Here is a 16,736-nt window from a genome sequence, read left to right on the forward strand (position 1 = left end):
AAACATTGACATAGTTTAAAATTAAAGCGTATGAAAAGCTGCATGAAGCTGTAGTATTTTCTGTCTATCTTTAGCTCTTGTGTGCTCTCTTTCTCTCTGTTCTGTCAGCATCAACGCTAAACATTTGAGTTTATCAAGTGTATATATATCTGTAAATTGAATGACATCTTCAGAATGTATTTTTATTAACTAGTATCTGCTGTAGTTTGTGAGACTATTGATTTTTAATCTTGCATGCAGTACATTGTACATCTTGATGACCAAGTTATATTATGTTTGTTTTACTGAGTCTTTAATATCCTTTTTCAGATCTGCTCCCAACTGAGTGAGAGGTTGGAAAGGCAGCAGTCGGGAAATAAAACTGAGTTGGAACAAATTCGGGTGAGTCTTTTTTCAGCACTGCAAAGGTATAAGTTAACTTCTGATGAATAAATGATCAGATATCCATGATTAGTTTTGTTTTGTGATAAGGAAATATAAAAAAACCAACTTGCAATTTTGATTTAGATTTAAAAGAAGTAGGTTGTAGCACTGTCTGAGTCATAAATGGTGATTATATAGGTCTGAAACCATAATTACTCAGCAAACTAATTCAAACTGTGCCATTAGCACAAGGTACACTGTGGTAGCCAAGTACTTTCCGGTACTCCACAACAGAAGACTTTAAGACTTCTTTATGCCTGGGCACACAGAAAAGTTGATGGCCTGTGCCTGTGGTGGGAGCGATGAAGAACTTGAAAATGAGGAAGAGAAGAGAAAAATTTGGACCCAAGATTTTAAGATAAAAATGAATGAATACAGTGTTGTCAATAAAGCCAATTTAAATTAGTGTAGATACTTGTAAAATTCTAGCAAATTATGGAACGATCTGATCATGTTAATATTCAAAATTGAAAAGTGTAACAAATTTAGTTACTGTTGTTCAATTGTGCATCTATTATCTATAGAATTGGTGATATCAAGCAGAATAAGTGTTGTGAAACAACTCTTAGATACAAGTTCACATGCCTAAAATGAAAGAGACTAAATCTCCAAACATTTTCTTAGTTCTATTTATTGATTCTTGTTATGCTTGCTAAGTGTAGCTCTACTTTATCAGCCTTCTTGTGGAGGACTATTTATTTCCAGAATGTAGTTGGAAACTTGCATCTTTTCACATTTGTTTTGTCAATCTTACTCAATGATGCCCTACATTTGCAGTCAAATTACCACTTAAACCACATGAAGTAATTAGATTAAGTTAATTATCTATTCTGTTTCCCCCATGTTAACTCTTCTGCAAAAGGAAACCACTTTCTAAAAACTATAAATGGTCTTGAAAATGTATAGAAAAATTACATTTTATATGAAAATGCCCTTTCTTGTTTGAACAGTGACATTAAGGTATTTATAGTTCTATGCTTTAATATTTCATTTAAGCCTACATTTTGAGTAAAGTAGGCATGTTTTAAAGATTGTATAATGTTCCTGGAGTCTGATGCACTAATGCTGCCTGAAGCCATTTAGTCCCCATTATGTAAGATTGTTCCTTTTGATTTTATTTTGTGTGATGCATCTGCAATATTATAGGCTGGGCCATTGACCCCTGTTGTTTTCAGGACCAAAAACACTTAAATTTCAGAAATTTTAGAAATTTATAAATTCATTCAAATTCTAAATATCACACCAAAGAGGAAGATGAGTTATAATGAAAAGATTTCCGAAGTCATGAATGTTGTGGCCATTTCGGAGAAGTGAATAGAGTAGGGACAAGAATGGTTATTGCAGGTTCTGGGATTTAGATGTTTCAGTAAGAACTAAGATGATAGAAGAGGGGAAGATGTGGCATTGTTAGTCAAGGACAATATTACAGTGGCAGAAAGGACATTTGAGGACTCGTCTACTGAGGTAGTATGGGCTAAGGTTAGCAAAAGGAAAGGAGAGGTCACCCTTTGGAGGCTGATAGAAAATCCCCAAAATAGTTCCAGAGATGTAGAGGAAAGGATTGCAAAGATAATTCTCAATAGGAGCAAGAGTAACCTTTAACTTTCCAAATCTTGACTGGAAATACTATAGTTTGAGTACTTTAGATGGGTCAGTTTTTGTCCAGTGTGTGCAGGAAGGTTTCCTGACGCAGTATGAAGACAGGCCAACAAGTGGCGAAGCCACCTTGGATTTGGTTCTGGGTAATGAACCTAGCTAGGTGTTAGATTTGGAGGTAAATGAGCACTTTGGTGATAGTAGGAGAAAATGAGGACTGCAGATATTGGAGATCAGAGCTGAAAAATGTGGTGCTGGAAAAGCACAGCAGGTCAGGCAGCATCCAAGGAGCAGGAGAATCAACATTTCAGGCATAAGCCCTTCAGGCCATTTCTGCCAATAAATTTGAACTTTGGTGATAGTGACCACAATCCAGTTGTTTACTTTAGCGATGGAAAGGGATAGTAAGTACCACAGGGCCAGAGTTATAACTGGGACAAAGGCAATTATGATGTGATTAGGCAAGATTTAGGATGCATAGGATGGGGAAGGAAACTGCAGGGGATGGACACAATTGAAATGTAGAGCTTATTCAAGGAACAGCTACTGCATGTCCTTGATAAGTATTTACCTGTCAGGCAGGGAGGAAGTGGTCCAGTGAGGGAGCTCTGGTTTACTAAAGAAGTTGAATGTCTTGTCAAGAGAATGAGACATGAAGGCTCGGTTGGGGCGCTTGAGAGTTACAGGTTAGCCAGGAAAGACCTAAAGAGAGAACTAAGAAGAGCCAGGAGGGGACATGAGAAGTTGTTTGCAGATAGGATCAAGGAAAACCCTAAAGCTTTCTACAGGTATACCAGGAATAAAAGAATGACTGGAGAAAGATTAGGGCTAATCAAAGATAGCAGTGGGAAATTGTGCATGGAGTCAGAAGAGATAGGAGAAGCGCTAAATTAATATTTTTCATCAGTATTCACACTGGGGGAAAGAAATAACGTTATCAAGGAGAATACGGAGATACAGGCTACTGGACTATACAGGATTGAGGTTCACAAGGACAAGGTGTTAGCAGTTCTGGAAAGTGTGAAAAAAGATGAGTTCCCTGGGCCAGATGGGCTTTATCCGAGCATTCTCTGGGAAGCCAGGGAAGAGATTGCAGAGCCTTTGGCTTTGATCTTTGTCATCATTGTTTACAGAAGTAGTGCCAGAAGACTGGAGGTAGCAAGTGTTGTCTCCTTGTTCAACAAGGGGAGTAGGGACAATCCTGATAATTACAGACCAGTGAGCCTTACTTGAGTTGTGAGTGAAGTGTTGGAAAAGGTTATAAGAGATAGGATTTATAATCATGTAGAAAGAATAAGTTGATTTGGGATAGAAGGGTAGGTCATGCCTCTCAAACCTTTGAGTTCTTTGAGATGGTGACCAAACAGGTGGATGAGGGTAAAGTGGTTGATGTGTATATGGATTTCAGTAAGGCATTTGGAAAGGTTCCTCATGGTAGGCTATTGCGCGTAATATGGAAGCATGGGATTGAGGATGATTTAGCGATTTGGATCAGAAATTGGCTAGCTCAAAGAAGACAGGGTAGTGGTTGATGGGAAATGTTCATCCTGGAGTTCATATACTAGTGGTGTACTGCAAGGATCTATTTTGGGTCCACTGTTGTTTGTCATTTTTATAAATGACCTCTAGATGAGGGCGTAGAAGGATGCGTTAGTAAGTTTGCAGATGACATAAGGCCAGTGAAGTTGTGGACAGTGTGGAAGGATGTTACAGATTACAGAGGGACATCAGTAAACTGCAGAGCTGGACTGAGACGTGGCAAATGGAATTTAACGTGGAACAAAAGAGAGATAATTCACTTTGGAAGGAGCAACACAAATAAAGAGTACTGGGCTAATGGTAAGATTCTTGGTAGTATATATGAGCAGAGCGATCAAGTGTTCATGTACATAGATCCCTGAAAGTTGCCACCCATATTGATAGGGTTGTTAAGAAGGCATACGATGTGTTAGGTTTTATTGGTCGAAGGATTGAGTTTTGGAGCCATTTGGTCATGCTGCAGCTGTACAAAACTCTGGTGCAAATGCACTTGGAGTATTGCATACAGTTCTGGTCACTGCATTATAAGAAGGATGTGGAAACTTTGGAAAAGGTTCCGAGGTGATTTACTACGATATTGCCTGGTATGGAGGGAAGGTCGTCTGAGAGACTTGAGGTTGTTTTCGTTAGAGAGAAGAAGGTTGAGAGGTGACTTAATTGAGACATATAAGATAATCGAGGGTTAGATAAGATGGACAGTGAGAGCCTTTTTCCTCAGATGGTGATGGCTAGCACGAGGGCACATTGTTTTAAATTGAGGGGTGACAGATATAGGACTGATGTCAGAGGTGGTTTCTTTACTCAGTGTAGTAGGGGTGTGGAACCCACTGCTTGCAACAGTAGTAGACTTGCAACTTTAAGGGCATCTAAATGATCATTGAATAAACATATGGATGAAAGTGGGGTAGCGTCAGATAGATGGGCTTCAGATTGGTTCCACAGGTCAGCGCAACATCTAGGGCTGAAGGGTCTGTACTGATCTGTTATGTTCTATGACCACATAGCTTCGTAAATGAGCCATCACAAAAGAAGCTTGCAAGTTATTTTACAGTGGAAAGTGTGGGCATAAACCTTCAGTGGCGACTCCGAATTGGGCCAGTTAGTCTGTCCAGAGCATAGTTAATTGTACAAAAGCCAAAAGGCAGTTATTTCTTTCAGACCCAGAATTAGATTGAGAAAAATGAGAGAGAACTGGAAACTTGTTTGGCTGAGTTATTAGTGGAGATGAGGTGACGTTCAGGAGTGACTTGTCTTCCTAATCCAATCGCTGCTGATATGCAAAGTCAAACTTCACTTGTGTATTGCCAGTTAGTTGAGATTTGACTGAGTGATTGGCGCCAATGAAGCCATGTTCTAGGGAGGAGCAAATGCCTTTGAGCTTTGATGGAAATTTAGAGCGAAAGAAGAGTTCTTTCTTCGAATGTAAGTTCATCAAGTCATCCCTACAGCCTGAAACTACAAATGTTGCATTTTGGGATTAATGATTCTTTCACTCAGTGTGTGAATAAACATGGAAAAACACCAGCTGTATAGTGAGCCTGCTGTTTACTGTAATTGGCTTGAGTTTTCCTGTCTCTCTCTTGTCACAATGTTGCTCAAAATGCAGGTATCTTGTAAAGGGAAACCATTGCAGGAAGTAAACTTCCAATAGAATCGCGTTTTACTAAATTAAAAGAACAGATCACTTTATAGTATAAAGTATTGTTTTACTTCTGGCAATATTAAATGATGTGTGAGATTCTTAGCATTTGTGAGTTTGTATTCAACTAAGGAAATTTCTATTGTCTAGATTGTTTATATTCCTGTGCATTGCATTAATTTTAATGGGTAATGCAGCATTAACAGCTGCATTACCCATGGGCGGCACGGTGGCACAGTGGTTAGCACTGCTGCCTCACAGCGCCAGAGACCCGGGTTCAATTCCCGCCTCAGGCGACTGACTGTGTGGTTCTCCCCGTGGGTTTCCTCCGGGTGGTCCGGTTTCCTCCCACAGTCTAAAGATGTGCAGGTCAGGTGAATTGGCCATGTTAAATTGCCCGCAGTGTTAGGTAAGGGGTAGATGTAGGGGTATGGGTGGGTTGCGCTTCGGCGGGGCGGTGTGGACTTGTTGGGCCGAAGGGCCTGTTTCCACACTGTAAGTAATCTAAAGTAATCTGATCTAATCTAATCTTAAAAAAAAACAGCTCTGCAATGTTGTATGGTTGAAACTGTTGTGAAGACTCATGTTATCATAGAAACTTGGATCCTGTATTGTGTAATTTTGATTCCTTTGTGTGTGTTAAGTTTCATTTTAAATTCTGAGAGTAATGCTGGGATTTGTGATACATGAGGATTTAATGAGGGCTTACATCATTTGAGTAAAGCTTGAGGTGAACAGTTTAGTATATTCAAAGTAGGACAGATTTTTAAACAGCTGTCGCTGAGCAACAGAAGTCCAGTGACAGGAAAGAAATATCCAGAAGATCATTGTGTGTAATTTCCATCAGTGCAAAAAGGTGCTATTAGTTTAGCAATCTCTTTTTTTTTAAAAGAAATAGTCAGAGTTGAGCAAGGATTTGGAGAAATCTGATGGTGTATGAGGGTATGGAAAACACCTTGGTTTACTCTGAAAATGATTAGAAGTTGATAAGGCAGCTTCAGAAACCAGTTAGTGAATAGAAGACTTTGAAATGGAGAGAGGGTGACCCCCTCACTGGGCTTTGAATATCTGTAAGGGTGTTACTGAGAATTGTGGGGTTGAATCCTTAATTTGAAACAAAACATTTGAAATATTTCTCGTATTGTGTAATACAGCTAGTGTTCTGTTAAATTTTATTGCCAGCCTCTGTTCAGTGTTGTTGTTCAGCCTCTTGTTGAATATGTTCAGTGACTGACCACCAGAAAAGAAAATGTGGTCAATCACACGGATTTTGTTCTGGAATCTGACTGTCTAATATTATCTTCAGCTGGGGTTATAACACAACATACTCAGTACAGCATTATTTTAAATCACAACAAGATAGAAAATAGAACTATTAACTTAGAGTATGGTAAAAATAATTCTCTCTCAAAGCCTCAGTCAATAATTGTATTTTATACGAACAGAAGTGATTTTATTACAGAGGTAGTAATTATATTTTTTTTTGATTCAGCAAAAGGTTGAAGGCTGCGATCGCTGCAGAGAGTTGTTCAACAAGGAGGGTGCACTTAAAATTCTCAGTACTTCTAAGAATACCTCAGATGAATATCAAGATAAAGAGAAAGCCTTATTGAAGAACCAACTGAGGGAAATGGAGCTGGAGCTGGCTCAGACCAAACTACAGCTGGTGGAGGCAGAGTGCAAAATCCAGGTGTGTTTCATCAAAGATCAAAAGAGGAAGGATAAGATGTAAGTGGGTGGCTGCGCATTCATTTAATAATGGGATTAATAATCTGCATCTTGGTAAAAGGAGGACAATTTCAAAATTTGCAGATTAAACAAAACTTTGAAAGGTTGGTGGAATGGGCAGAGAAGTGGCGGATGTAATTTAATGCAGGAAGAATGAAGTGATTAATATTAGTAGGAAGAATGCAGAGCCAATATGAAATGAATACAATTCTAAAATGGATGCAGCGGCCTTGGGACCTACATGTATATATGTGTAAATTGTTGAAGGTGGCAGGACAGATGGAAAGCGTAGTTAATTAAGCATATAATGTGCTGGGTTTTATAAATAGGGCATAGAGTTCAAAGGCTGACAAGTAGCTCAGAGGGGAGAAAAGCTGAGAGGGAATTACAAGTTAAAACATGAGTAAATGAGTCTGACAGAGGAACCATAGGCTAGATCTGAAATAAATGAGTTCAGCAAGGCTAAATGAAAAATAATTTTTAATGCAAGGAATAAGATAAACAAGCTATGGGCACAGATAGGCACATGGGAGTGTGATAACAGTGTTAAAACCATGATTTGGTTGGAAGATGGGCAAGATTGATGGCTCAACATGCCAGGTGACAAGGTGACAAGATATTCAGGTGAGATAACAGAATAGAGGAGTTGAGTGTCACAATAGATTTAGATTTAGATTAGATTACTTACAATGTGGAAACAGGCCCTTCGGCCCAACAAGTCCACACCGCCCCGCCGAAGCGTAACCCACCCATACCCCTACATCTACATTTACCCCTTACCTAACACTACAGGCAATTTAGCATGGCCAATTCACCTGACCTGCACATCTTTGGACTGTGGGAGGAAACCGGAGCACCCGGAGGAAACCCACGCAGACACAGGGAGAACGTGCAAACGTTCAAATAATGACGAGGAAATCAGTTATCGCAGTGAGGAAGGATGTGTTCCTTGGAAAGATCCTCAAGTAAGACCATATGGACAAAAGGCATTAATACAAAAGGAGGAAAATAAAATTAGGTGTGTATTATAAGATACAAACAGTCAGTAGCAGATCACATGTAAATACATTTCAGAGAAATGTACAAATAATGCAGTAGTGAAAGATTTTAATGACTTAGATATTAATGGACATTGTGTACGAGGCGGGAGGAAGCAAAATTATAAATTGGGTTTACTAGAACTTTATACTACACAGTAAACCCAGTGAGGAAGGGCGCAGTTAAGATAGGGCAATTTGAACAATGACCTTGGAACAGCTAATTTCAGATTTTGTTTAAATTCACTCTTGAAATGTGGGCGTTGCTGGCAGGCCAGCATTTATTACATGTCCCTTGAGAAGGTGGTGGTGAGCTGCCTCCTTGAACCAGTGTAGTGCATATGCTGCAGGTAGACCCATGATGACCTTGGGGAGAGAATCCCAGGGTTTGACCCGGCAACAGAGATATATTTCCCAGTGAGTGGGTTGGAGGAAACCTGCATGTGGTGGTGTTGCCAGGTATCTGCTACCCTTGTCCTTCTAGATGATTGTCTGTTTTGAAGGTGGTGTCTAAGGATTTTTGGTGAATTTCTGCAGTGTATCTTGTAGATGCTATTGAGTGTGGGTGGTTAGGGGAGAGAGTCTGGCTGGGGAAACATGGACTTGATACTGTCCAGGTTAAAGCAGCCCAGTGACTGGCCCACTGTCCATCACCTTCAATGTCCACTCCCTTCACCAATGCACAATGGCAACGGAGTATACCATCAACACAATGCAATGCAGCATCAATACTTCGATGGTACTTTCAAACCCGTGACCTCTACCATTTAGAATGATCAGAGCAGTTGCATTTAGTTGCTGCGCCACCTGCAAGATATCCTGCAAGTTTCTCACCATTCTGACTTGAAACTATATCCCTGTGCCTTCACTGTTACTGGGTCAAAAACCTGGAATTCCAAAACACAGTAGGTGTATGTGGACCACTTGGGACTTCAATTCAAGAAACCTGTCTTTGGAGATAGGCAACATGCTGGTCTAACCAGTTACACCTGTATTTCACAAAAGAATTTTTTTTTAAAGATGTTATCTCAGTGTAGGTTATTGCTGCTTATTGAAGTTTCCAATAGATCCAAACTGTAAAATTCTGAACTACTTTTGTAACAAAATTCAAAATTAACCTTCAAGGGCAATTAATTTGTCTGGATTTTTTTTTCAGGATCTGGAGCATCATTTGGGTCTAGCATTAAATGAAGTTCAAGCAGCAAAGAAAACCTGGTTCAACCGAACAATAAGCTCCATTAAAACAGCCACTGGTGTACAGGGAAAAGAGACTTCATAAGAAAGTCATCTGGGTCAATGAGGCAAAAAAACAAATACCAATCCTGGTCAAAATGTGCTCACTTCTGATATATACTAGGGGACCAGAATGTGTTCTTGCATATACAATCTGTGGATTAACATGGTTAACAGCTCCCAAAAAAAAAGAAAATCTATAAGCAACAGCTTTTACCTTTTTAGAGTGGTCTTTATACTGCTGATATTTAACACTCGCCAGACCTGTGCTACAGTAGTTTTGGCTCTATTCTGTTCTCTTGAGACAAGCGGACACTCCATTCTACTGTCTCATTTGAGACTTGCACAACTCGAGGTCAAATTTAGGTACCAGGATAACAAGCTCTTTCCACTTGAAACAAAAGAAAAATCTAACCGTTAACTTGAAATAATTTCTGATTTTGCATCTTCTGTATACTCTTTTTGATATCAATTTGTCTGTTTTGGAATCAAAAAGTTGGTAAATAAGCAAAGGAACACCGCTCCACGGACAAGCTGAATTCAATGTAGTTTTTAACATAATCTGGGTTTCTAGTGGGGAGTCTGTAGAATGGAGACCTTTGCACCTTATATTATCTATTTATAATGGTTTATGTTATGCTGTTAGACACATCTTTTGAGAGTGTCTGAGGGGCACTGATTTGTACATAAACGTGAAAGTTTGTTTATTTTTTAATTCTGCTTTATTTTTGGTTTCCTAATGCTGCCTGGTGTAATATTTTAGCACAAGAGCTGATGTGTCTATGTTAGTGCTTTGTCTGAATGTCATACCACTGTTCTATTTGTTTGATGCCAAACGTATTGTAACTTCCTCAACATTACGTGTAGACATTGTGTTAGACTAAGGAAATTAGGGTGAACTGTGTATACTTTATGGATTGAAATATATACTGGTATAAACTACTGAGTTTGATTTCTCTTTTGTCTTTTTGTTACTACTAAGATTTAATGTTGCAATGTTCACCAGATGTAAATGGAATACTAATATGTTGCCTAGCTCCGAGGTCTTGTTGATTCTCAAAAAGGTTGCTATGCAACAGATTTGGTCCAACGGGCAGGTCTGTTTGGCGTGAGTTATCGAGTTCTTTTTTTAAAGACCATGTGGTTCTTTCTGGAATAGTAGTTTTTCAGACAAAGACCCTGCTTAGGGACTGGAGTAAGAGGTTTCTTAGAATATTTTAGAACTAGAAGTGGAATGTTTCTCCTATAGACTACAGTATGGGCGATAATGTCACCCTAATTGTTAAAACAGCTTACTAATGTTACTGGGTTCTACCTTGGCCAGACAATTATCAGAGATTGGGGGATACTTATCATGTCAAAAATCATGACATAAGCCTGTGTTCTACCCCTGTATTTGGTTACTACGCCAACAGACTGCAACGCTGGCCTGCTAAATTGTGGCTTTTATGTGAGTAACCCATGTATCACAATGTACTCAACTCTCATTAAATTGCACAGTTTTTAAATAATCCTTCAATTTATAAGAGTCTTTATCATGCCATGAAGAAGTTGCTTTGTTTAGCTTGATTTTTGTTCTATGCAGAGTTTTGTAAAGGTCTACACCTGTATTGCACATTGGAGTCTCCACAATGAACAAACTGTAGCATCAATTTCTAATCTTTAAAAACATATGACTGTTATCTTTCAGTAATGTTCATTCCCAAAGAAGAGCTGTAATTGATCAAAACTTCAAGTTTTCTGCCCTGCTGAATGGAAGTCAGTGTTTGTTTGCCATTGCAGGATGGGTGTAAAGAACATTGAACAAGAATATTCTAGATCACACTTATATCGGTTCCATCTTATCCATGGGAACTTATAACTGTATTACCTGAAAATCATTGCGTATATTGGAATGTATGACCGGCTGTTACTTAAATGGGAATCAATGTGAACAATTTGAGGATGAGAAAAATCATAAGCATAGACTTTCACTTTTTATTTATGGGAATTAACATTTGAAAATAGACGTAGTGTGGGTCTCTCAAGAAGAAATATAAAAATGATGATTATTACACATTTTGCATATGAATTTATACTAATTCAGATCTGTGATGAGTGCAGGAAATTAATGTTATCTGGTCATTGGCATTGGAGTAGTGGAGCTATAATTGATTGACACAGTGGGATTCCAGTAGACATAACACAGGAGTGGTGCAACTCAATTCATATGCAGAAATCTGACAGGAAATATCCGACTTATAGTTGCTCAACCGCACCATTAGGTGGCCACATCAAGTTGAGCAAATAATGCCCTTCTATTGATTTTGGGTGAAGTCACGTAAGGTGAGCTAATGTTTGTATTGTTGACTGCAACTAACCTGTTAACCAGTATTTCAGAACAGAAGAGTTTCCTGCCAATTTTCTGTATTTTGAGACCCTTAACATAGTACATGAACAGAAAAGTACTTCCACAAAAGCAGCTACTGCTTGGATGTTTGAAATCTGAAATAATACAAACACTGCTGTAGATAATTAACTCTGGCAGGATTGCTGTAGCAAGAAAGTTGTTTCAGATTGATTATCTTTCTTCAGCATTGTAAAAGAAAATGGGTATTGAATGGGTTTTAAGCTCCAAAAGCAGAGAATAGGCAAGTGGTGATGAAAAACATACAGTATGTGGAAGGTTTGAAAGCAATGATGAGGGATAATGGTGTATGGTAGAAGAGGGTTGTAACAGAGCAATTAAACCAAAATTGTCTTGATTTGGTGGAAATTGATAACAAAATCATGACCAACAATTTTCTGAATAGATGTGTTTGGTGGTTACATATCTGAAATTGTTGAAGTCAGTGTTGAATCTGGAAGGCTGCAAAGTGCTTAAGTGAAAAGTTGATGTGCTGTTCCTCAATTTTACATTAAACTTCATCTGAATATTGTAGAATGCAAGGGAAACTGCAAAGGAAGATAGCAAATTTCAATAGTAAACAATCCAGAAGCTCAGGGTCACAGCTGCAGACTGAGCTAAAGTATTCCCAAAGAACATTCATTGTTTTAGAGGGGACCACACCATGAACAGTGAATGCAATAATAAATTGACCTACAAGTACATTTTGTGTCACCTGAAAGGAATGTTTGAGGCCATGGATGGTGGGAGGAAGAGTATCTTTCAGTTAGGCACAGTGCAGCCTTCTAGATACAGATTGCAAATTATATGAAGCTTCAGTATTCTTGGTGTATAAACTTCATCATTTCTGAATGATCCCTGTTTGAGTTTTGTAGAAATTCAGAGATATTCGCTTTATTGGAAAACAAATGGAGATAAATTTTAATTTTGTTGTCAGTTCTGTGTTGGTCAACATTTGAATGAAATGTGTATTCATTGTTGGCTTATACTAGTTTGTGCAGTTGATTAAATTATTTTGAAAAAGGTTGGGAACTGTATACAACTGGCAAAAATCCCAAGAATTAAAACATGATGATTTGCTAACAAATGATAATGCTTTGGTTATGCATATCTGATTAACATGCACCTTAATTTTTGAATAGAGAATAAACATAAGATTTGTGATTAAGACCTCAACTCGAGAGAGAGTTGTCAATTCTTGATTGCTCATAAGTAGAACATTGCAAGTTAAAGATTAAAACAAAAGCCAAATACCAAACGGTGTGTTAGTCTACTTTTACATAATCCAACTGTTGGAACTGTTGCTTTTTTTTGTTTCTACTCAAGTAATGCATCAGGAATGGACTGTTGCCTCTCAGGCCCAGGGATCCTGGTTCGATTCCAGCCTTGAGGGACTGAGGATGTGCAGTTTAGGTGAACTGGCCATGTAAAATTATCCATAGTGTCCAGGGATGTGCAGGCTATGTAGGTTAGCCATGGGAAACGCAGGGTTGCAGGAATAGGGTTGGGGATGCTGTACTGATGGTTGGTATGGGCTCAATGGGCCAAATAGCCTGTTTCCATGCTGTAGGGATTCTGTTATCCGTGGATGATGAACACTTGGCAAAATTTTTGGTTTTAAATTTACTTTACATTTATTTTAAATTGAAATCTTTGTTTATTTAACAATCAGGGCTCACTTCAAAAAGAAAATCCCTGTCTCCCAACCACCCCTACATACCCACCTTTCTTGTCAACTATTTTGAGCAACAAAGTAAAGGAAAAACAATCTGTTCTCCTTGAAGATCAATGTTATTCCTCAGTCCTTTTTTCATTATATCAATCTTTTTTTCTGGCATATATTATGGGATTGTTAAATACTCATTGCAACGTGGCCAATATATTGTAAACTTTAACCTAGCTTCTGCAACCTTAACTGCTCTGACCCTTTTTTTTGGTTCTTGAGTGTTGCTTGTGATTAAAGTTCTGCCCTCTCTTGTCTAGCTGAGCAGTGTAAATGCTGGTCATTGTGTTATTAAGGGTCAGCAAGTCAAACTGACAGACTCCGAGGTTTACAGGACAAAAAAAGTCCCTTTACCCCACTGAAGAGGAAACCTTTCTTCTCATCTACTCTTGTCTATGTCCTTCACAATTTTATACATCTCAATCGTATTCCCCTTAGTCTCCACTGCTATGAAAAAATTCCAGTCTATCCAATCTCTCTCCATAACTGAAACTCTCCAGCCCAGCCAACATCCTGATAAATCTACTCTGTACCCTCTCCTGTGCGATCACACCCCTCCCATAATGTGGATAATAATAATGTGTAACTGCTCTCAATACTCCAACTGTGGCCTAGCTAACATTTTATACAGTTCTAGCATAACCTCCCAGCTCTTAAATTCTGTGGCTCAACTAAAAATGACAAATAGTTTATACGTCCTCATACCTTAAGGTACTGGCAGTTAATTATTAAACTCTTTCAGACACACTAACCATAACCCACATGCCACTAAATAAACAGTAAGGAATCATACACATTACATCATATTATTGATTCAACATGAGGTTAAGGAAGTTCACTGTACAACTTTGGTCAGTAATAACACAGTGATGTCATTAAAAAGCATTATAATTCTATGTAAAATGGTTGGAGTAAACTAATTCAATCTGGAGAAATGAGTACTCCAGTTTCCATCTTGATGAAAAGAACATGAATTTTGTTATTTTTAGTGATGCTTCAGATGCTAACTTTCCTGATGCCACAGTGTGGTGAAATGGGAAAAGCAGCTTCAAACCAGGCTCTGCCAGATACTGTTGTGATATGTCAGTAGCTGATCTTCTTTACCAGCCTGTACTGCTCCAACTTTGTTTCTTTTACTGAGCAGACATGCTTACACTGACACACCACTGAAACACAGGAAGTTGAGTGAACTACACTCAGCTGTTGTTGAATAACTGTCTGCATTTACCTTTTAAATCTTTGATTTCTAAATGTTATTTTCACCTTGCAACAACTTAAGAAATACCATGTATTCCCAAAGAAATTTATTTAGTGTCAGCTTAATGTGTTTGAATCACAAAATATCAGCTCAACTTCAGTATCTGAAAAAATCTCAGTTGGTTTTTAGATGTTGGGTTGAGGGCATTGCAAATGCTGTCCTTTGGATGAAACAATGAACCAAGTGGATAAATTCACATTTTCCTACGCAAAAGTTCATCTGCAAAAATGTTTGCTCATTTATTTAACCCTTCTCTATCCCTTCGCACCTTTGCAGTTTACTTTCCTTCTTACCTTGGTGTCATCAGCAAATGTCATGATTTGGAGATGCCAGTGTTGGACTGGGGTGTACAAAGTTAAAAATCTCTCAACACCAGGTCATAGCCCAACAGGTTTATTCCAAATAAATCAGCAAATGTTACAGTTAGATACATTGTCACTGACTTAGGTGAACAAACAATGATCTGAAGGAACACAAATAAATCTAATTCCCTTCTTTGTAGTTCTTAACTATGGAGTGACCTCCTTACTTCTCCAAGGCCTCTGTTGTCTACAAGGCACAAGTCAGGAGTGTGATGGACTGCTCCCCACATGTCTGGATCAATGTAATGTCAATTACACTCGAAGCTTGATACCGTACAGGACAAAGTAACCCTCTTACTTGGCTTTGCATTCTCAAACATCCACTCTGTCCACCCCCAACACTCAGTAGCAGCCGTGTGGATTAAATACAAGATGCATTGCATCAATTAACCCAGGCTTCTTAGGCAGCACCTGTGAAACCCACAGCCACTTATATTTGCTGTCCTTGTCTTTTGAGATTCATGGGAGTACCATGTCCTGCAAATTTCCCTCCAAATACCTCATCACTCTGACTTGGAAATATAATTTTGTTTTTCCAGTGTCGCTGGGTCAAAATCCTGGAATTTCCTTCCTATTGACATTGTGGACATACCTCTCGCAAATGGACAGCAGTGGTTTGAGAAAGCAGCTAAGTACTACCTTCTCAAGGGGAACGAGTGACAGGCAATAAATGCCTACACCCCATGAATGAATAAAAATATCACAATAAATCTACCTTTTGATTGCAACACAGAGACCCTGAATTTCAGAATGGCCACGATTAGTTATATCTCAGTCACTGCAATAAATGTCTGAGATCATAAACTGTAAAACAATTAAGGATTCTTTCTTTTATCCCTTGGTGTACTTTTGTATTGAAATGCTGTATTGCCATTTTTCTTTGTGGGGCTATCTCAAAACACAGTATGAGGCTGCTGAGTCATGACGATCCAGACAACTGCTCACAAATGTGAATAGAAAAGCTTGGAATTGTGAGACAAAGATTTCCTGTTCATGTGTAAAATCACCAGATTGCATAACATGCTAAATTAGGCTGAGAGCCCATTTAGATTCTTTATATCTTGCCTAATCATTGTAGGAATCAATAACTTATTTCCTTTTTTTTCTAATAACTATTTATCATTTCTGTTGTTACAACAAAAGATGCAGGTTCAAGTAGTCAACCTTGTACTAAAAATTATCTAGTACTTAAAATAGAATGTAACATATATTAAAATAAAGTTAATTGCAAAACTGCAATATACGACTTAATCTGATGCTTGAGGCCTGAACGTCCTTTCTCTATCAGGAGGTGAACATTTTTCCAAAGTGGTGATCTTGAGTGCACTACCTTTTCCGAAAATGTACTTGTGAAATATTGGCAGTGAAAGTTACAAAATTGTTAACTTCATGTTGCTTGTTGGAAACAAAAGCTAACAAGGCACATGCAATGCTTACCCAGGAAAGACAGATAACACAAAAGGCCATTTCTAAGTAGTGTTAGAAATGATGTTTAACGTTTGTGTTTGTGCCTATTTCTACATGGAAGTAGAAATTAATCCAGCATCCTTAGATAACACCTTCCAAACCCAAGACCACTTCCATCTATAAGTTAAAAATCACACCACCAGGTTATAATCCAACAGGTAAATTCTGTGTCCTATGATCCTGCCCCACTAGCTACCTGACGAAGGATCAGTGCTCTGAAAACAAGTACTTCCACCTAAATCTATAGGACTGTAACCTGGTGTTGTGTGATTTTTAACTTTGTCCACCCCAGTCCAACACCAGCACCTCCACCTCATGGCTTCCATCTAGAAGGACAAGGGCAGC

At 38.5% G+C, this 16,736-nt stretch overlaps 1 protein-coding gene across 3 annotated transcripts in view; it reads left to right on the plus strand.

Annotated features, from left to right (window-relative positions):
- rabgap1 (RAB GTPase activating protein 1) overlaps positions 1–10,706 on the plus strand; it is a 182,049-nt gene extending 171,343 nt beyond the window's left edge. For all 3 annotated transcript variants that reach the window (XM_072566093.1, XM_072566095.1, XM_072566094.1), the window contains 3 exons: positions 310–381; positions 6,690–6,887; positions 9,119–10,706. In XM_072566093.1, coding sequence (XP_072422194.1) covers positions 310–381; positions 6,690–6,887; positions 9,119–9,241 — 393 coding nt within the window. In that variant the 3' untranslated portion in view covers positions 9,242–10,706. The remainder of the gene's footprint in view (positions 1–309; positions 382–6,689; positions 6,888–9,118) is intronic.
- The last annotated feature ends 6,030 nt before the right edge of the window (positions 10,707–16,736 follow it).

Source organism: Chiloscyllium punctatum, chromosome 49 (assembly GCF_047496795.1).
Source record: "Chiloscyllium punctatum isolate Juve2018m chromosome 49, sChiPun1.3, whole genome shotgun sequence".
NCBI lineage: Eukaryota > Metazoa > Chordata > Chondrichthyes > Orectolobiformes > Hemiscylliidae > Chiloscyllium > Chiloscyllium punctatum.